Source organism: Lithobates pipiens, unplaced genomic scaffold (assembly GCF_037356315.1).
Source record: "Lithobates pipiens isolate NorthernLeopardFrog02 unplaced genomic scaffold, aLitPip1_a1.2 Scaffold_16, whole genome shotgun sequence".
Lineage (NCBI taxonomy): Eukaryota > Metazoa > Chordata > Amphibia > Anura > Ranidae > Lithobates > Lithobates pipiens.
In genome coordinates, this window is record NW_027507748.1 from 106,862,952 (window position 1) to 106,885,075 (window position 22,124).

Below are 22,124 nucleotides of genomic sequence, written 5' to 3' on the forward strand. Positions count from 1 at the left end.
GGGAGATCATTGTTCCCTGACTGCTAGACTCGGGATATTATGTAGTGGGATTTGGTGCTGCTCATTGTGGAGGCTCCGACATGAGGAAACGAAGCCCTCCCTCTACCAAGATGGCCAGCCTAAAGCCTCGCACACACGCTTTGATTTTCGGACGACAGAACGTCTGATTTTCCGTGGCATGCTAGTTGCATGTCGAAAGTGAAGAGGTTACTAACAATACGAGAATTTTCGTTTGACAGAATACAACGTCAGAAGTGACGTAATGTGTTCAATCGTTTTGTATGTAATCTTTCATTTCTAAGCATGCATAGTCTTGCTCTTACGATTTTTTTTTTTTCATATGAAAATCAGATATTGAGTTCACATCCAACAAAAATATTATAGTCTGCACATCCAGCTTTTGTCTTAAGAAAAAGTGAAACCGGCCATCAAAAACACCGTACTAATGGTAAGATTTGCACGATCGATCGCCGTAACACAATTGACTTCCGAGAATCAAAGAGTGTGTACGGGCCTTTACACAGAAGAACAAGGCATGGGTGAGTCAGTAATGCAGGGAGACCACAGGCAAAACAGGTGACCAGTTCTTTTCTCCATGCCTCCCTTTCTTGAGGACAGCTTCCACATTTCAGTTCCTCTTTAGTATGATAACAGTAATGTGAAAGAGCAATCATGGGAAAAATAGCTTAAGGGCCAATTCACACCAGACGCAGTTTCGTGCACTCTTTTTCTACGTATTCCAATGGCTCTAGTTCACACCATGCAGTCAGTTTCCGGTGCAGAAACTGACCGGAAACTGACTGCATGGTGTGAACTAAAACCATTGGAATACATGAAAAACACTGTGCATGCATTTTGTGCAGAAAAAAAAGCACACGGAACTGCGTCTGGTGTGAATTGGCCCTTAGGCTGGATTCACACCTATGCATTTTTAGTGCATTTTGCAGATTTGCACTACAGCCCATTTACCATAGTTTCCTATGGAACGCATTCTGTAGTGCATATCTGCAAAATTCAAAAAGCACAAAAAAATGCATAGGTGTGAATCAAGCTTTAAAGTAAACCCTGTTAACAGTAGTAAACCCCCGTGTTTTTTTTTTTTTCTTTAAATAGAATGCAGTAGAGCTGCACGATTCTGACTAAAATGAGAATCACGATTTTGCTTGGAATAAAGATCACGATTCTCGTGGCATAACATCATCTTTCACATTATACAAAAAAAACTGGGCTAACTTTACTGTTTAGTTTTTTTTTTAATTCATGGAAGTGTATTTTTTCCCAAAATATTGTGTTTGAAAGACCGCTGCACATATACAGTGTGACATAAAATATTGCAACAACCTTCATTTTATTCTCTAGGGCCTCTGTTTATATATGTGTTTGGGGGTTCCAAGTAATTTTCTAGCAAACTAGCACATTATGAAATACTTAACTTAGAATGAAGCTTTGTAGCTCGCCCGGTTTCAGCTTAGGGGGCTGACATGTTCCCTCTGCGTTTCTTCCGGGATTGCTGGCTCCGGCGCTGTGAGTGCCCGAAGCCGCAATGGCGTCACTCATGCGCAAGGGAGCCCCCCATTTTGGCAAGTTCCGTCAGGGGCCGCTGGACCTGCATTGCACATGCGCTGCTGACATCAGTGGCCTCATGCAGGGGCAATCCCTCCTAAACCATACAGGTTTAGGAGATATTCTTTTTACCTACAGGTAAGCCCTATTATTATGTGTAACAAAAAAGGCGGACTATTTCACCCCAGCACTCCCCCACTCCCCCACCTTCTGGCTTGTTGACAATTTATGGGCAAGTTTAAGGCATTTTTTTCAAGGTACCCTAATCGAAAAAGTTTGACCCAGATTTCCAAGGGTGAGGTTTACACTTTGAAATTCAGCATGTTAGCAAACCCCAAATATATTGGTTGTGATATATACTATAATAAAAATAACAAAAACTAGAGTGAGCAGTAAGATAAGATACTTTGATAATGGAGCTGATGCCCCTCATTTTCTAGCCTTCTGTATATGAAAATGTTTACCTCCTATTAAATGATCCTTTTAATAGGTTAATTGCTTTGCTCTGCTCATTTTATTTCATGTTGATATGCTGTGGGTTGATATTTTTGATATGGCTGTGAGACATAGATTGCTTAAACTGTACAGGGCTTAATTTAAATTATTGTAATGCTGATCTATAGGGATTGATGTTATGGCAATATAAAAACACATAACAACACAAGTAAACAACACAGAGATCTTGCTGTGATGGCAATCCGAATATAAGAAATTCAAAGACTATAAATTCAAAGTAATTCTTGCTACAACATGGAAGATCTTCTCTAAACTTCACAGAGTACTAAACGGACCTTGCGTGGTCCATTGGAAACATTAAAGATTTTCACATTAATTGGGTCCACAGAGATAGCCTACATGAATCCAGGGTTTTTTTGAGGAGTAGGAAGCATACAATAAATGGGCATCTAATCCCACCTTGACGCGTTTCGCAGAATAGATGCTGACTAATGCAACCTATTGTACAAAATGTGTCAAGTGGGATTTGATGCCTGTTTTCCAGTATACCTATTAAAAGGTTAAAAAAGAAAACCTTCTGCCTTTAAAACCAATTTAACCACTTCCCGGACCGCCGCATGCCAATATGTCCTTACTTTGAAGGGGGATATCGTTGTTATGGCAGCACCCAGCCTCCCCGTTTACCGGAGCCGTCGGCAGAGGAGATCGGATGCTCTCACTAGCTGGGCATGGAGACGAGTGAGGGGAAGATGGCCCCCACCCGTCTCCATGACACTGCAGGGCGGAAGCAACGTCAAACCGTCGCTTTCCACCCATAGCTCTTAAATGGCCATTTGTGAGCTATCGCCGCAATCAGTAGAGCGAAAGCAATAATTCTCTTTTTTATTCAAAAAAGTGTATTTCCCCCCCCCCCCCCCCCCCCCCAAAAAAAATGCGCTTGTAAGACCTCTGCACAAATACAGTGTGACAAAGTATTGCAATGACCGCCATTTTATTCTCTAGGGTGTTAGAGAAAAAATTTATAATGTTTAGGGGGTTCTAAGTAATTTTCTAGCAAAAAAAGTTTTTTTAACTTGTAAACAACAAATCTCAGAAAGGGGCTCGGCCCTTAAGTGCTGGTTTACACTAGCACGATGCCAGACATTGCATGTAATTCGCAGCACACTGCTGTTCACATTACATGCAATGTCTGTGCGGGTGCGATGTCAGCCATACAGATAGTATGGCTGATATCGCACCGCATTCAGTCCAAACACGCACAGGACCCTTTTTTCTGTTCGGATCAGAATCGGATTGCATGTGTGTTCACGCATATGTGATCCGATTCATGTCCGAACTGTCAGTTCGCAGTGCGATATGCGAGCTGAAATGGGGGTGTCGTTAACATATGACACTCCCCAGCAGTTCGCATATGGCAGTGTGAACTGCCGTGCGTGTCGAGTGCGATGCAGTTGATTCGCAGGGTTCTCGCATCGCACTAGTGTGAACCGGCACTAAGTGGTTAAAGTTCTGCTATGTGAATGGGAACATGAAACAAAGATTAAATAGGTGCTATCCCCACTTGTTGGCTGCAGAAGTGGAGATCTATTTTAAGGTAGCTGTCCTCAGTAAACAGCACTTCTTTTAAAGCTGATGCTTATTAGAGGGATGAGATTGTCCTGTGATAACCAGGTTTGTTAGGGTTACCTAATCTATGCGATGTTTGTATATTGTGGGCTGCTTCTGACTGACGTCACACAGGGGCCAAAGTCTTCGTTCTGTGAAATGGAAAGGAAAGCTCTCCTAACAGATAGTTGGACTCTGCCTTTGCTATCCTGTCCTGTGCTGTTTCAGGTAACCTGAAAATACTAGTCGCTTGACTGTCATGCATAATTTCTTGCCTTGGTCCTTTGCGTCTCTAAGGCCCCTTTCACACCGGGTGTTGTGTAGCTTGAAGCGTGAAGCTACAAGACGCTGGAGGGGGAGAAGATCAATTATTCTCTATGGAGATGGTTCGCATCTCCACTCCAAAACGCCTGAAGCTCAAACAAGTTCTGGAACTTTTTTTTTAAGCAGATTACAGGCGGTGTTCTGCTTTTTACATTGGTGACCTTTTGACCTGTACAAAAATATTGTGCGACTTTCTGCCTCAAAACGCTACGCTCAGGTGTGAATGGGGCCTAATATGGAGATGATGTGTCACTAAACGCTCCTCGTTTTACTAAATCTCACGTCCAGCATAGTGTACAGAGTCACTGCAGTATCCTATAATTAAAAAATGTGTTCCATATATCTTTATTTCAATATAAAAACTGTTGTGTGCACCCCCTGACACAGCCCCCTTCTCCTCCAACTTCCGTTATGTAGTTACAAGTAGAGAACATCTATAGTGTTCCTGTGCTCTGCTCAAACTACATTTCCCAGATCTCATTGTGACTTGGGATCCTACTGTGCATGTGCGTTTAATCAGTTGGAATTCTTCTGTGCTATAACATGGTTGTGTCCCACATATTAATGTCCTTTTGGAAGCGAGCAGAGGGTTGCTACCATCCCATACAAAGTGTTACTTTGTATTACAAAAGCAGCCACCTTAAAGTGGATGTAAACCCACTCTCATTCTTTCTAATCTACTGCAATATTGGTTATCTAGAAGGATATACATGCCTCCTGCATGTATACTTATCTGTCAAATGTCTCCCCTCTGTCTGCTATGAGACCCGAAAAACTTCAGATTTTGTGGGTGGGTCTGTTTTCCAGGGCTCAGTGGGTGGAGTCGTGATGTCAGTACACTCCCCTTTATCAACATGCATTTTCTCCTGTATTTTTCTTACACTGAACTTCTGCTATGATCACTAACATCCAGTCAAAACCCAGAAAAGTCCCCACATGACTTCAGCATGCCAAATCATGCTGAGGTGTGGAGCAGCCAATCCTTGTAGAGCTGCTGAAGAAAGGAGTGGGAGGGAATTAAAAAATAATGTATGTCTTAGGCTAGTGCACAAGATATGTCAATCACAGCAAGGGGGAAGAACGGACAAAGTTTTCCAAGTTTTATTTCACTGAAAAAATATGAGGATTGCTCAGAGCTGGATTAACTCTTTGTAGCAAGACTGGGCACAGCTGATCTGAAATCCCATACTCTATATTGTGCCAGCCAAAAAAAATAAAAATTGGGTTTACATCCACTTTAATTAAAGGAGAATTATGGACTTAGGGCGGGGGAGACAAAACATACATACTCACCTCAGTGCTGCAGCTGTCCCGTGAAGGCATTGAAGCTGGGTAGGCAGTTTCTTTTTGTATAACCAGCAGATTGACCAAAAAAACCTCAAAGATCCCCGCATCAACACAAAGTATGTTGATATGGGGATCTTCCTCACTGAGACATTCTGACAGGGATGCTCCCCCACTCCCCCCTAAAGTAAGTGCACTTCTGTGACCCACAGCAAGAGAAGTATGGGCACAAAAACTCTGACCATGCTTCTCTTTTAAGAAAGTTCAAGCTAAGGGTGACAATGACTTTAGAAGGGTCACTGATGACTACCATTGTAGGTACAGATTTTTTTTCTCTCTTAAAGTGACACTAAATCCACATCATAAAAAAAAAAAAACTATCAATAATGGTAATAATAATAATATATTATGTGTGTGTGTGTGTGTGTGTATGTATGTATGTATGTATGTGTATGTATATGTATATATAATGTATATGTCACATGGTATTTGCGCAGCGGTCTTTCAAACGCAAATTTTTTGGGAAAAAATACACTAATGAATTAAAAGAAAAAGAAAAACCTGTAACGTTAGCCCAGCTTTTCCATGTAATATGAAAGATGATGTTACCCTGAGTAAATAGATACCTAACATGTATGTCATGCTTTAAAATTGCGCACGATCATGGAATGGCAACAAACTATGTTACAGAGGAGGTCTTGCACTAGAATTTTTTTTGTATTTTATTTTTATTATTTATTTTACTTTTTATTTTGATTGTTCCATTTTAATTATTATTATTTTATTTATTTTTTTAAATCGCTTTTTTATTCTTATTACAAGGAATGTAAACATCCCTTGTAATAGAAATGAGCATGACAGGTCCTCTTTATTAAGAGATGAAAAAGACCCCAAATCTTGACTTTATGAAGAAAAAAAAATAGCTTTAACCACTTGCCGCCCGCCCTATAACAAAATGACGGTGGCAAAGTGGTTTCATATAATCCTGATCGGACGTCATATGACATGATCAGGATTTTGAGCCGCTGCGGCGATCGTTGTTGCGGGGTGTCAGTCTGACACCCGGCAACTACGATCTCGGTAAAGAGTCTCCGGAGACTCTTTACCACGTGATCAGCCGTGTCCAATCACGGCTGATCACAGTGTAAATAGGAAGAGCTGGTGATCGGCTTTTCCTCACTCGCATCTGTCAGACGCGAGTAGAGGAGAGCCGATCGGCTGCTCCTCTGACGGGGGGTCTGTGCTGATCGATTATCAGCGCAGCCCCCCCCCCCCAAGGATGCCCACACTTGACCACCAGAGACGCCACCAGACCATCAGGGATGCCCAGCACCAGGTATGCCACCCTAGACCACCAGGGATTCCAGTCAGAGCCACAATGGATGCCAGTCAGTGCCCACAATGGGCATCACTGATTGGCATGCATTGTTTGGCACTGATTGGCATCCATTAGTACAATATATTATAATAAAATGCCGCCTATCAGTTCCCATCTGTGCTGCCTATTAGTTCCCATCTGTGCAACCTATCAGTGCCCATCCGTGCCCACCTGTGCCGCCTACCCATGCCCACCTGCGCCGCCCATCCATGCCAATCCGTGCCAGCTATCGGTGCCAATTTGTGCCACCTATCAGTTCCACATATCAGTGTCCATCAATGCCACCTCATCAGTGCCACTTCATTGGTGCTACCTTATCATTGCCCATCAGTGTAACCCCATCAGTGCCCATCAGTGAAGGAGAAAACTTATTTACAAAGTTTTGAACCTGAAACAAAAAAAAACATATTTTTTTTTCAAAATTTTCGGTATTTTTTTTATTTGTTTAGCAAGAGGTGATCAAATACCACCAAAAGAAAGCTCTATTTGTGGGGAAAAAATTATAAAAATTTCATTTGGCTACAGTGTAGCATGACCACGCAATTGTCACTCAAAGTGCGAAAATGCTAAAAGCTCAAAATTGGTCTGGGCAGGAAGATGTTTAAGTGCCCGGTATTGAAGTGGTTAAGACCGAGAAGCAGAAGTGACGTGTTGCTCTAGTCCTCCAAATGCACACAGCTGAGTGGGGCTGTCTTGCCCCCACTCGGCTTCCTGCCCAGGCATCAGAAGGAACAGATCGGCTCCAGGCTTGCTGATGGCCCCAGGTAAGCTCAGAGATGACTGAAGCAGGAGGGGGGTCACCTCTATCACTGCCTATAAAAGTGACCTCACACCGAATCCGCCACTGAAACCACTTTTATATGAAAGCCGGCCGCCTACTGTAAATAAAGGTAACTGCTGCCATAACCCTGGTATTTAACTTCCAAGTACATACATTTACTGTTAGGCTGTTGGCATGTGGTTTAATTAAAATAATTACAGTGCCATCATCCACATGCAGAAATAGAAGGGAAAATGTAAATTAAACAGTGTGTGTTTAGTACCACTTTAGCTTTGTGGGTCAGTAACACTTTCATTTGGCTTCCCTGCAATGCACATTTGTTCCAGGTCATTGGCTCAGTAGTATTGGGGTAACAAAAAACATTTTCAAAGGGGGGGGTCTCTCCTCCTGCAGCCTCTCCTCCTGCAGGTAATTGAAAGGCTGTGTGGATCATGAATATGTCTTATGCACAAAGGTTAAAACGACACATATTAAAAAAATATATTGAGCTGAACGGCCCAATACAAAGCATTTCTCAGTGCTCACATCTCTGGCACCAGATCAGGTCATTATACTGCAGAAAGGATTAAGGCCGTGGTAGAGATTAGTTTAGGGGTTAGGATAATTTTAGGAGTAGGGTTAGGAGGTTAAGGTTGTGTATTAGGCTGGGCATGCATGATCATTTTGTTTGCTTTTGAGCCCCTTTCAGCTACAGAAATCCACAATTTCATTTGTTCACTTTCCTCTAATCAGCCACATTGCAGTAGAGATTAATCGACCTAACCTCGGTACCAATTGAAAAGCATTTTTGGTCGATTTTCATACTCCATTTGGTCTCAACAGAGTCTATGAGCAAATAAAACCACAGGTGGGAGGTTTCTGTGGTTAAAGGCTGATAGAAGTATATAGCTGGTATTATAGATTGGGAAAGCGTCGGGGCCTCTGTCTGTACTGAGAACATTCCCCTCACTCCCTTTTTTGCCGGTTTGTCTGTACTGGAGAGAATACAGACAGGGGGGGGGGACACATTTTAGTAGTATGGGTTAGAACTGCTGATCACAACCACACTTATTTCTTTGCTCAGGTGTCACAAGGACAGGAAGTAAGGGAAAATCTTCCCTGTGAGGACACAAAAAAAAAAGATACTGTATGAAATTCTAATTATTTGTTGGTCCTTAAAAATTATACAGAACAGCATTGGCTGATGTCCAGCTTGTGCATGCTCACAGTGTGCGTAGTGAGTGTATGATGGGATGGAATATTTTGTTGATCCAGGAAAATTTTTTAAATTGTTTGGACTACAAATATGGACTAACTATTGATGCCAAAACACAAACTAATTCCCGAGATGCTTGAGCTCTGCTAAAAAGTGCCTTTGTCACAAAATAAAGACCGAATTGTCATGATGACTTCATAAGGCTGCATAAGAGCATATAAAAATAAGTTATTTAGTACAGGGATGATTTTGGAGTCATTTATTGGGCCTTATGCACCAAGTTCTCCAAAGCCGCACATATACCTTGGGGTGGTCAATAGAGCGGGGGCAGTCTGTCCTCAGGGCAAGCACTTTGTTCATTTGTAATCTTGGCAGACATTGGGGCTACACAGACATGAGGTCATTGGCTGATTCAGAACAGAATATTCTGCTGTCATCTCATGTCTGTGGGTACAATTTCTGTTTACATTTTTTCAGCTAAAATGCATTTTTTTTTTTTTATATATTTTTTTTTTTTTTTAGCGCTTCTTTCATAAATTGTAATGTACTTGCAAGTAATTTTTGGGGTGAGAAGGGAGGAAGCTTTTGTCTGCATTCCTATGCATTAAAATACATACAGTGCCTTTTTAAAAGTATTCATACCCTTTTGAAATTTTCCACATTTTGTCATGTTGCAACCAAAAACGTAAATGTGTTTTATTGGGATTTTATGTGAAAGACCAACACAAAATGGCACATAATTGTAAGGTGGAAGGAAAATGATAAATAGTTTTCAATTTTTTTTACAAATAAATGTGAAAAGTGTGGCGTGCATTTGTATTCCCCCAAAATCAAAAATCAATACTTTTGTAGAACCACCTTTCACTACAATTACAGCTTCTAGTCTTTTTGGGGATGTCTCTACCAGCTTTGCACATCTAGAGAGTGAAATGCACCGCATACTAGCTCATTATGAAATACTTCCCTTAGAACGAGGCCCCGACATCTGGCCCGATCCACGCCGAGGGAGCTGACATGTTCCCTTGGCGTTTCTTCCGGGTATCGCACTCACAGCACCGGAGCCGCGATATCGTCGCTCCCGCGCATGCGCACGGGAGATTTCTTTCCGTCAGGGTCCGGCGTCTGCTGGACTTCCAGCAGAGAATCCCCTGTATGCATGCGCCGCTGACTGCAGAGCCTGTCTGATTGCATACAAATTGAAAGGGTTTGGGTTTGGGTTTGACCACATATTATATGGTTTTGGTAAATCTTAAGGAAAGTTGTACAAGAAAATTGTATAATGTATGGCCAGCCTTACTCTATTCAAAATTTATATCTATGTTGCATCTATTAGCACTTGTTTTGACCCTTTTATAAAAAAAACGTTTACCTTCTTGGTCTCAGTTCACGTTGCCGCGTTTTGGGATCCGACTTGAGACCACAAGTTGCATGACATGTGAAATCCCATTTTAGTCAATGAGAGCTGTCTTAATTAGCACCACTGACTTTCGAAAAGTTTCCAGTACTGGTTCTTCTATCCAACTTGTGCCCATAGACTTTAATGAAAGTCGCCTCCAAGGCTGATCCTCATCTTAACTGATGTGATTTGGATCCGACATTACAGGAAGATTACTTCCCGAGTCGCACTGAAGTGGCCTGGCAAAGTCGCACTGTAAATTGCACAACTGTCAGGTCACTGCCGTGTGAACTGAGACCTAGATTTTATTTATTTTATCTTGAATATCTCAGTAGTTAAAAATATGAATGCCGTTTTGCGGAGGATTTAGGGTTGTTTACTATAATTTGCTTTGAGAGAGGCCTCTCCATTTTCTATGGTTTTTCTGCTTGGTGGAAATGGATAGCATTGATGTTGTCTTTTTTTTTTTTTTTTTTATGTTGTGTGTGAAGAGGCAGAATCAGTCATCGTTCATATCATAAACAGATGGGATGCTTGTGTGCAATTTGTCAAAGTTCTTTGCAACTCTGTGAAATTAGGGTCATGTATGTGATCTTATAGGAGTTCTTACAATGTACTTTTCAAATTGTGGTATGAACTCGAAATCCCCGTGTAGCTCAAAGACCTGAAATAATTTGTTCCCAATCTGGCTGATTATGGTCAGATAGAGAACTGGTCATCTGTGAGACACTCTCTGCCCAACTCGTATTAGAAGAAGAATTAATTGCCTCCTCTGAAATGTTCTAGTCTTTTTATTTCTTTATGATAAAGCTGGCCCATGGGGTGTCGGTTCAATGGATAAACTTGCTCAGTGTTGAAATGTTACTCCATACAGTCAGCTAAAATATTGTTCCTTGAAAAAGTATTCATACCCCTTGAAATTTTCCATATTTTGAAACCATAAATGTATTTTATTGGGATTTTATGTGATAGACCAACACAAAGTAGCACATAATTGTGAAAGGAAAATGATAAAGGTTTTTAAAAAAAAAAAATCCAAATATCTGCAAAGTGTGGTATTCCGTCCCCCAAGTCAATACTTTGTAGAACCTCCTTTTGCTGAAATTACAGCTGCAATGTCTTTTTGGGTATATCTCTACCATTTTTACCCATTCTTCTTTGCAAAATAGTTCAAGCTCTGTCAGATTGGATGGAGAGAGTCTGTGAACAGCATTTTTCAAGTCTTGCCACAGATTCTCAATTGGATTATGCACATGAATATGCTTTGATATAAATCCCATTGTAGCTCTGGCTGTATGTTTAAGGTAGTTCCCGCTAGAATGTGAATCTCCGCCCCAGTCTCATGTCTTTTGCAGACTCTACCAGGTTTTCGTCTTAGATTGCCCTGTATTTGCCTCCATCTGTCAACTCTGACCAGCTTCCCTGTCCCTGCTGAAGAAAAGCATCCCCACAACATGATTCTGCCACCACCATGTTTCACGGTGGGGAAGGTGTGTTCAGGGTGATGTGCAGTGTTAGTTTTCTGTCACACATGGCATTTTGCTTTTCAGCCAAAAAGTTGAATTTTGGTCTCATTTGACTAGAGCACCTTCTTCCACATGTTTGCTGTGTCCTCCATGTGACTTCTTGCAAATGGGACTTCTAACACCTCATACACACGATAGGACTTTGTACAAACTTTCCCTTGGATTTTTGTACAAAGGGTGTCGGCCCTGAACTTGTATTGCATACACACAGCAGGACTTTTTCAGCCAACTTTCACCAAATCACGTGGTTTTTCTGCTCTTTACTGCCACCTTTGGTCAACTTCTGTATTGTTGTCTGATCTTTTGCATTGGTTCTGAGCATGCCTGTTTGTACTTTGTACAAAAGTCTTATGGTTTTCCATACACACGCTCAGACTTTGCTTCATCTGACTTTTGTTGCCAGAAAGTTTGTGCGTTCGCACAGCCAACAAAAGTCAGATGAAACCAAAAAAAGTTTGTCCGATGGAGTGTACACACAGTCGGATGTTGCTCCAAAACAGCTAATTTGCATGTTTGTTGTCAAAAAGTCTGATCGTGTGTATGGGCCTTTATGGCTTTCCTTCAACAATGGCTTTTTTTTTACCACTCTTTCATGAAGGCCAGATTTGTGGATTGCATGACTAATAGTTGTCCTGTGGACAGATTCTCCCACCTGAGCTGTGCATCTCTGCAGCTCCTCCAGAGTTACCATGGGCCTCTTGGCTGCTTCTCTGATTAATGCTCTCCTTGCCCAGAGTCTCAGTTTAGATGGATGGCCATGTCTTGGTAGGCTTGCAGTTTTGCCATACTCTTTCCATTTTCAGATGATGGATTGAACAGTGTTCTGTGAGATCTTCAAAGATTGTGATTTATTTTTATTTTTTTTATAACCTAATTCTGCATTAAACTTCTCCACTACCTTTATCCCTGACCTATCTGGTGTGTTCCTTGGCCTTCATGATGCCGTTTGTTCACTAAGGTTCTCTGACAAACCTCTGAGGGCTTCACAGAGGGCTTTATTTTTACTGAGATTAAATTACACACAGGTGGACTACTTGGGTGACGGGCATGGCATCTTGTGAATAGAACAGTGGGGCCTGTAATGATCACATCACCTACCTATGTAAATTCAAACAATTTATGAACACTGCATACGTTTGGGAAATATGTAAAATCTTAGAGGGAAGAAATTTTTATTTTTTTTACTTGCCTGAAATGTGAGGATATACTTTTTCGGAACTTTGTCATGATATGAACCATATATTCGAAAGATTCCCAGAATACAAAATATATTATATTTTCTGTATGTGGGTAAGTGATCACTCTTTATAATGAATTTTGGCCTTTTCACAACGTCGGGTCAATTGATGGAACCATGACTTCTGCGCTGTACCAGAAAATCCTTTAAAAGCTGCATTTTGTATTTACTCAGCTTACCGTTGTGTAGTATAAAAATGTCTGATGATCTGAATCATTTAAGTGTGACAAATATGCAAAAAAATTAAAAATCGGGAAGTAAATCGGCAAATACTTGCTCATAGGATTCGCCAGTAATCAGCTGCCTTTACCCAGCCTCATCCCTATTGTTTCTAATAGATTGCGTCATTAGAAATTCTGTGGATTAGAGATTTGGACGCACATCCCTAATGTCCGATTGAGATTGGGCTCAGGTAAGTATAAGGGGGGCTTCACGTAGGTTTTTACCTTTTTTAAGTGTCATTAAACCCCAAAAAAACTATAAATGTTTCATTACATGCTGTTCATACTCACCCACTCACTGAGATTTGTTTTCTTTATTCTGCAAAAAAAACCTGGTTGATCCTGCTGCTCTCTCTATCTCCACCTTCTGTTCATGCCCCCAATTCAGCTAGGGATTTTGCAGATGTGGTGGCTACTCTGCACATGCTCAGTTGTTAGTGAGTTTCTATGCTGAGCATTTCCCCCCATCACATCTGAGCAGCCCATGTGACTATTGAGTCACACATGTGGGTGTATACACAGTGGTAAATGACAGCCCACTCCCTCCTCCATGCCCACTGACCAGCTAAACACAGTGGGCTGGGATATTACATGTAGATTAATGGAGGCTTCACCTCCCCTCTTATTCCATGACACGGGCTGGAAGGGCGTGATACAGCCTGTGACTGGCAGAAAGTCCGCCCACACGTTATTTCCACAAAATAAAGATTTGATTTAAAATGTATATTTGTATGACCATTTAAAAAAGTTTTATGTATATTCATTTTTACTCTGTATTCCGAAGGCTGTTCTTTTTGTTTGTTTTTTTTTAAACATGTGACCATCAGTTGAGGACTAGAAGCTCCTACCTGCTTTTGTTTCTCTGCAGATGAGCTGGGTCATGTGACAGCTGTATATCGATTAGGAAATAAGGTACCTCTATAGATGTATGTAGATGATGAAATCTAAGGGACACTGTAACTAAACAATGTGTGTTTAGTATTACAGGGGTAGTAAAGTCAGGTGGTTGATTTTTACCTACAGGTAAGCCTATAATAAGGCTTACCTGTAGGTACAGGAAATATCTCCTAAATGAGCACCGTTTAGGCTGTTTACATTATCAGCAGCCGGTAACCTCACCAGCGCATGCCCACATCCTACACCGGGGACAGCGTGACGCTGGAGGACTTTATTTTCAGGCAAGTCCGTCATAATGTGCTAGTATGCAGTCTCAGCAGTGTCCACAAGTGCTGCTAATCAGTGGCCATCAGTGAAGGAGAAAAAAAATACCTGTTTGCAAAACTTTAGAACAAACTATGAAAACGTGTCGTTTTTTTTTTTTTTTTTTTCAAAAATGTTCAGGCCCTTTTAATTTAGCAAAAAAAAAGAAAAAACAGTGGTGATTAACCACTTACAGACCGGACCATTTTGCTGGTCAAAGACCAGATCCTTTTTGCGATTCGGCACTGCGTCGTTTTAACTGACAATTGCGCGGTCGTGCGACGTGGCTCCCAAACAAAATTGACGTCCTTTTTTCCCCACAAATAGAGCTTTCTTTTGGTGGTATTTGATCACCTCTGCGTTTTTTTTTTTTTGCACTATAAACAAAAATAGAGCGACAATTTTGAAAAAAACGCATAATTTTTTACTTTTTGTTATAATAAATATCCCCACAAATATATAAAAAAACATTTTTTCCCTCAGTTTAGGCCGATACGTATTCTTCTAAATTTTTTTGGTAACAAAAACCGCAATAAGCGATTATTGATTGGTTTGCGCAAAAGTTATAGCGTTTGCAAAATAGGGTTAGTTTTATGGCATTTTTATTAATAATTTTTTATTATTTATTTTTTCTAGTAATGGTGGTGATCAGCGATTTTTTTTATTGTGACTGCGACATTGTGGCGGACACATCGGACATTTTTGGGACTATTGTCATTTCTACAGTAATCACTGCTATATAAATGCAGTGATTCCTGTGTAAATGACACTGGCAGTGAAGGGGTTAACCAGTGGGTGGCAGTGTAGGGGTTAACCAGTGGGTGGCAGTGTAGGGGTTAAGTGTTCCTAGGGGTGTGTTACTAACTGTGGGGGGGTTGGGCTTTCATTTAGTGAACACTGATCTCTGCTCCAATCACATGGAGCAGAGATCAGCGCCACTAGTTGCTAGGCAGAACGGAGAAATGCTGTTTACACGGCATTTCCTCCATTCAGCCGTCCCGTGAGACGATCGGGGGTATGCCCGTGGCGATCGAGTCCGCGGCAGCCGCGACCGGACTCGCGGGGTCTCGCCCGGCACGAGAGCGCGCCGCCGGCAGCGCGCTCGCGATGGCAGGGCGGCATTGAAGATTGGACATACCTGTATGCCAATATGCCTGCCCGTGCCATTCTGTTGACGTACATCGGCGTGCGCTGGTCGGGAACCAGTTAAATACCCCCAAAAGAAAGCTCTATTTGTGTGGAAAAAAAGATAAAAACATTTCATATGGGTGCAGTGTTGCATGGCCACGCAATTGTGATTTAAAGTGCAACAACGCTGAAAATTGACCTGGGCAGGAAGGGAGTAAAAGTGCCCAGTAGGCAAGTGGTTAAACTGCCTGGGGACATAGATAGATAGTGGTTGTGAATTGTAATTATGTGGCTAACATATGTGTGTTGGTTTGTAGTTAATCCAGGGAAGGAAATCATTCTGGATTTGCCCCTCTTTCATAAATAGGTTTGATCTGCCTGAGGACGATGAAATGCATTTGTCTTATTTTGCTTTAATTCTTGCACGAATATTGAAATCATAAGTTTCATGGAAGGTTGGTGGAAAGAGTTAGGTTATCATTATTTTAGGTAGATTTTGGAGAGGCAACAAATTGGTTTATAACTTGCCATGGATCAGTTGGTTTGAATCTAAATGTAAATGACCTTCAGTTGTTGTTGTATATCCACGAACCAACACAACTGTGCCTGCAGTTTTGCACTTAATCTTGTTACCATGGGAATTAAGCATTGCCTACATTCTCTGCCAGCTTCAGCTGCATTTCTGTGCTCATTGATGTTATTAGAGGTTACACGGTATTTGGACTTGCTACATAATGAAAATATACGTACGGGTTTCAGTGCCATTCACCCAAAACTAAAACAACATTGAATTAGCTGAATTCCTTGGAAATAAGGTGCATACGAGAACACATTGGCTTGTGTGCTGAGTATATCTAATAAATAATTTATTATATTTGTAGGGTTATATAGTTGTTGTTGTAAATGTACATTGATTAAAAAGTATAGTGTGTGTACAAATTTAAAAATTTTCCACTGACCCCTTCAATTTTCAGATGGAAAGACGCCAACCTCGTCACCCACAGCTCAAGTTTTGGCTGGTTCATTAGGAATTCAATGTATGCTCATTTTTAGATGCAATCCAGTTATAATAAATCCCATTAAAGCCGTACTCTACAAAACAAAAACGTCCTCCTGTGCAGTGGGGCTGTGCCGTGCTGTAAGGGTTAAATGCTTCCTTATGGCCATTGGATCACAAATGGTTTTTCTTACCTGATTATGTAGATTGACTTCTGTTCAACTGCAATGACCACACATGGAACCAGACAAATTGTGATCTATCTATGGCCACCTTTAGCAAAGTGTTGAAAGCACAACACTGATAACCGGAGACCTTTTAGAGTGGTTGTAAACCGGGGGGGGGGGGGGGGGGGACAACAACCCTGCAAGACAAAAGCACAATGAGCTAGTATGCATCGTATACTAGCTCATTATGAAATACTTACCTTAGATCGAAGCTGTTGCAGCGGTCCCAGCACACCGCTGTGACCAGCGACATTTTCTCCCGGAGTTATTTCCGGGTTCGCGGGCTCTGGTGCTGTGATTGGGCGGAGCCTTGATGACATCACACCTGCCAGTCACAGCACGGGCCCTGAAGACACGGTACAAGCTGGCCATTTCTTATGCCGCAAGCGTATATGGTAAATATCTCCTAAACTGTGCAGTTTTAGGAAACATTTACAGTACCTGCCGGTAAGCCTTATTATAGGCTTACCTGTAGGTACAAGTGATGTAACGAGGTTTACAGCCACTTTAAAGAGCCTGTCGTACACAGAGTTGTTGAAACATTCTCTGGTGTAGCGTTTTCATAAATGGTTGTAATTTGGTCTTTGGAAGGCCAGTTGGAATCGATCCACATTTGGAAGTCTGGCTGCCTCTGAAAGGAAAGTTTCATACAACTCCACAAAACCAGTCATATTTCATAAATCCTGATCTGATAAGATTACATTAGTAACAAGATTAGACACATTCCATCTCCTAAGCAGAATCTTCCATCAAATCCATATTTGTTTAACCGTCACCGTCCCCCCCCCGCTGTCCCCCACCGTCCCCACCTTAAAAAAAGTGGTTTTATTATAAACGGAGGATTGAGGAAGGAGGGTGGAATGTCTTGTTGTTTTTTGGGGTTTTTTTTAACGTGAATTTCCACCTTAAAATAACAGTCAGTCTGTTTTAACACTTATTGCTCATGTGTCATTTTTAACATAGTACTGGGAAATATTTTCCTCTTTCGTGAGTGCTGTTTATAAAAGGCTGTCTGCTTACTTCCCTGATCCACGGGACCTACAGTTCATAGATAAAGACCTAGCGGGTATATTTGAATGTAGCGTCCCACAACATGTTGTTTGTGCCCTCCCATCCCAGTCCAATGTGCTAACTGACAGCCAGGCTTACACAGAGCAATTTAGTGGCAGCTACTGTTGCATCATGGGAAGCAGAGTTCCTTTGCTTAGTGTAGACCTACTCTGCTATGCTAAGAAATATGAGTGGCCATCCTCCATTCCATTCCATTTTTTGTGCCTGGCTGTTAGGCCCCCATCACACCTGAGCGTTTTGTAGCTTGAAGACCGAAGCTACAAAACGCTGGAGAGGAAAAAATCTATTATTCTCAATGGAGATGGTTCACATCTCCACTACATGCCACCTGAAGCTCAAACAAGTTCTGGACCCTTTTTTGTCGCTCAAATCGGGCAGATTTTGGCGTTTTTCTTCTTTACATTGGCGACCTTATGCCCTGGACAAAATTGTGGCAAAAAGCGGTAAAAAAACGCCACAAAATCGTGCGATTTTCTGCCTGAAAACGCTACATTCAGGTGTGAATGGGGCCTTTGAGAAGGGAAATCCCATAAAAAAATATTTTTCCTTTAGAAATAGTTGTGTTTATAATATTACACTGGGATTGTGTCACATGTAAGTGGGGTTTAGCTTAAAAAAAATAAAATAAATGTGGACCAGAGCTGTTTGATAACAGCAAGTCGATGCCTTGGTCTGGTCAGTAACAGGTGGATAACATTTTGGAAATGCCATGGATTTACCAGTGTGATATAAAGTGCCTTATTGTGGGGAGATAAACCTGTGTCTTGTGATCACACTGTGAAATGTCACCGCCTGACAGTTCAAGGACACGGGAGCACAGGCAGGCTCACTGGGGACAGCCTACCGAGAACATATTCACAGACCTGTCATATCCTCTGGAATTTTCTTCATATTATCTGCAACTATTTTATGGCAGACATACAGCAAAATAGAGATCAGTAAGAGATAGTGTTCATTTAAATGCTTTAAAGAGGAAGTAAAGGCACTTAAAAAAAAAAAAAAAAAACCTGCAAGGCAAAGACATAATGAGCTAGTATGCATAGCATACTAGCTCATTATGAATAACTTACCTGAGAACGAAGCCCCCTAAGCGGTCCTCCTCCTTTATCTTCACCGCTGCCATGTATCCCGGAGTGACTTCCGGGTCTCGCTGCTCCGGAGCTGTGATTCGCCGGAGCCGTGATGATGTCACTCCCGCACATGCGCACGGGAGCCGACACGAGCGGCATATCGCCGTGATCTGCGGCGTGCGCCTGCGCGCCACTGTCTATGGCGCATGCGCCGTAGGCAGATGTGCCTGTCTTTTTTTGTAAATATCTCCTAAACCGTGTAGGTTTAGGAGATATTTCTTGGACCTACAGGTAAGCCTTAATCTAGGCTTACCTGTAGGCCAAAGTGGTTTGTAAGGGTTTACAACCACTTTAAGGGATCTACTTTGTGTGAACTAAGTTTATTAAATCCAAGCTATTGTGTTTTTACCTTGAGGAGATATCACACAGGTGTTTTTTTTTGCTTGGAGTAAATGACTCTGAAAGTCAGTAAAAAGTCTGTGCCGCAGTCATTCCAGCGATTTGTAGCTGCCATTAAGTGACTGACTTGGCTGCAACTTTAGTAGCCATACAAATGTTCAGCCAACTGAAAATCACTAGAAAAAAAACAAGAAATTCGTAGCTGTTGCAAATTTCCGTTGCGTTGCATGTGGAAAATGACACTTACCAGTGGTGTCCAGCTTTGTTTACCCCTTGCTCTCTGAAAAGCAATCTGCAGTGGAACACTTTTCAGAGAGTGGTACAGGTACGGCATTCAGGAGGTGATAATTCTGCCTCCTGAATGACTGCTCTTCTTTTTTTTTTTTTTTTTTTTTTTTTTTAAGCGGAATATGTTGTCGCAACCACGAGACTGGCATTTGGCCCACAGTTGTGGCGTGCCCCTTAATTTTTGCTGTGCCACAAAGAAAAGCATTGCAGACACAGAACGTGTACAGCCTCTGTCCAGCTGCCTTTACAGCTTATTGAGGTGGTAAAACTCAGCTGTCTAATTTTACTGCCCCTGACTACAGTCAGGCCCTAAAGCTGACCATACACTCTGCAATCTGCTAGTACAATCTCCTGTACAATTTAGGTTTAGATTTAGGACACACCATATGCATTGTAATAAGACCAGCAAAGCACATGCATAAGACAGATAACTTCCTTCCATCGCAGTCCTCAGGAACCCCACCGTACACTTGTTTGCTGCCGCTGTATCCCTCTACCCCACCATTACTACAATAGAAACATTTGGCCCCTACAGGCCGCATGAACCATGGCATGTAGCTTGCACCGAGTGGCCTCTTGAATTATGAAGTAATATGTTCTCTCTTGATGTTGTGTGTTGAGTTACATTACCATAATGATTACATTTTAGATTATTGTACTAATTAAATTTACCATTGGAAACCTTGACAGCTATGCTTCTCCACAATTGAATATGGTGGCGGGAGATGAAATGGTGTCACAATATTGTCTGGTTACCAACTGAAAGTATCAAGAATGCTCTGAATTAAAAACGTTGTAAAGTCAGGTTTTTAATGTTAATGTTTTAGATGAAAAAAAAAAAATCGGTGTGCAGCAGCGCCTGAGCCCCATCTCGATCCAGTGATGTTACATGAGTAGTTGTCCGGGACTCTCTCTCCTCATTGGCTGAGACAGCAGTGGGGTGCAATTGGCTCCCGCTGCTGTCAATCAAAGTCAGTGAATCAATGGGGAGATAGAGGAGAAGGGTGCCGAACCACGGTCTGAATGTCTGTCTGAATGGACACACGGATCAGCGGCTCAGCTTGGATCCCCTCGTAGTAACCTGCTTGCTGTGGGGGCACACTCGGCAGAAGGGAGGGGCCAGGAGTGCCAACGAGGGACCCAAAAAGAGGAGGAACTGCAGCAGCGTGGACCTAGCTTAAATTCAGTAGGCAGACAATATCGCTTACAAATTTACAGTGGTAGCCCAATGGTTCCCCACATTGGCATCCCCCCTTCCTTCTTACCACATGTAAGCATAGTGGGGCACCTCAGCCATTACCCTGCCCACCATTACCCAACCTGCACCCGGCTCTGGCTGTGTTCACCCCAAAATAGGTTGCAGTACCGCACTCCTGCTCCATTGACTATTGCTTGTTCTGCCAATCAGAGTTTGATTTGATGTATAGGTGTTCTATACATTGTACAGTATAAATTATACTTTGTGTTCATGTGTGTTGTAAGAAGTTTTTCTTTTTCTGTTGTATATAAAATGCGTAATAAAATGTTGACACTTTATCTTCTCTAGGAAAAGGAGAAGCTAGTCCATGATACAAGAAAGAGATTTGCACAGGAATATTTACAAGGTCTGTATATATAGTTGCAGCAATACAATAATTATATGTCTGCATGTGCAGCGCACAACAGCCCTTTAACCAATACTATGGCTTTTTATTTTTTTATTATTTTTGTTGTTTTTTCTGTATCCATTATGTCCACTGTCATATATTTTATGTTGTCAATGCTTTTCCTTCACACACAATGCTTTCTTTAATGTCATGTGTCGTTTTTACATAATTTTCTTTTTATTTATAGTTTTGCTACTAATTTGAACTTCTAAATGAGAATAATTGAAAGGAGATTGGTATGCAGGAAACTAACTGAATGTAGTAAAGATATCTGTCTCTGCACCTAAATATCTTTACAGCAGATCAACTTCTGATTTAGTAACTTGATATTAACCATCATAGTGTTTTTATTAAACTATCCAGTAGCAGTGCCCTGTCCTGTACAGTGCTGGCCAAGTCATGCCATAGCTTGGCATGTAAAGCTGTCTCTTGGGTAATTAATAGTAGAAGGTTAGGTCCCATTTATATAGGGGGATTTTTTTGTTCATAATGTATCAGGGATGAGACCACCACACTAGAATCTTTTGATCCACTGAGAGCCCCCCTTCCCTCTTTCACCAACACAGCACTGTTTCCTCTGCACCTGGGAGCCAACAGGGACTACAGGCACTACCTGCTGAATAGCGCAGAACGCCTCAGGGTGGTGAGTCCAGCAGGAAAGAGCCCCTCACCCAGCAGCAGTAAGGAGGGTGGGACTGTCACTGTCCTAAGTCCCCTTCGGGTGGCAGGCAGGGTAGGGTCAGCATGGCTTCAGAAACTGGCAAAATCAAAATCCAGGCAATTGCAACTGGGTCGCCTGTGGACTGCACAGTTCCTATGGACACCCTGATGGTGGTCCTCAATTCATTCGTTGCCAAGATGGAGGCGGCACATGGGGAAAAAGGGTGCAAAAAAGCGGCCCCTGCCCCCACCCCGTTCCTCAGGGGAGAGCTCTGACGCACACTCGGGTCCTGCTGAGGCTGGTGACCCCTGCTCTGTCTTGTCAGATGACGCTGACAGGGACAGTGAGGATGAGTGCCCGTCCGGGTCTGTGCGCGACAAAGCGCTTGTTGGCGCACTTATCACAGCTGTGCGCGATACCCTGAAGATTCAGGAGCCAGCAGATCCCTCTGCTGATGTAGCGGTCCCCTTT

The 22,124-nt window shown here is 42.0% G+C and overlaps 1 protein-coding gene across 2 annotated transcripts in view; it reads left to right on the plus strand.

Annotated features, from left to right (window-relative positions):
- MOSPD2 (motile sperm domain containing 2) overlaps window positions 1-22,124 on the plus strand; it is a 150,337-nt gene that overhangs the window by 17,032 nt on the left and 111,181 nt on the right. Inside the window, exons 1-2 of one of the 2 annotated variants that reach the window (XM_077480223.1) lie at window positions 3,772-3,852; window positions 20,893-20,950. In XM_077480223.1, coding sequence (XP_077336349.1) covers window positions 3,784-3,852; window positions 20,893-20,950 — 127 coding nt within the window. In that variant the 5' untranslated portion in view covers window positions 3,772-3,783. Of the gene's footprint in view, window positions 1-3,771; window positions 3,853-20,892; window positions 20,951-22,124 lie in introns of those variants that run through there. The other variant, XM_077480224.1, reaches the window with a different exon arrangement.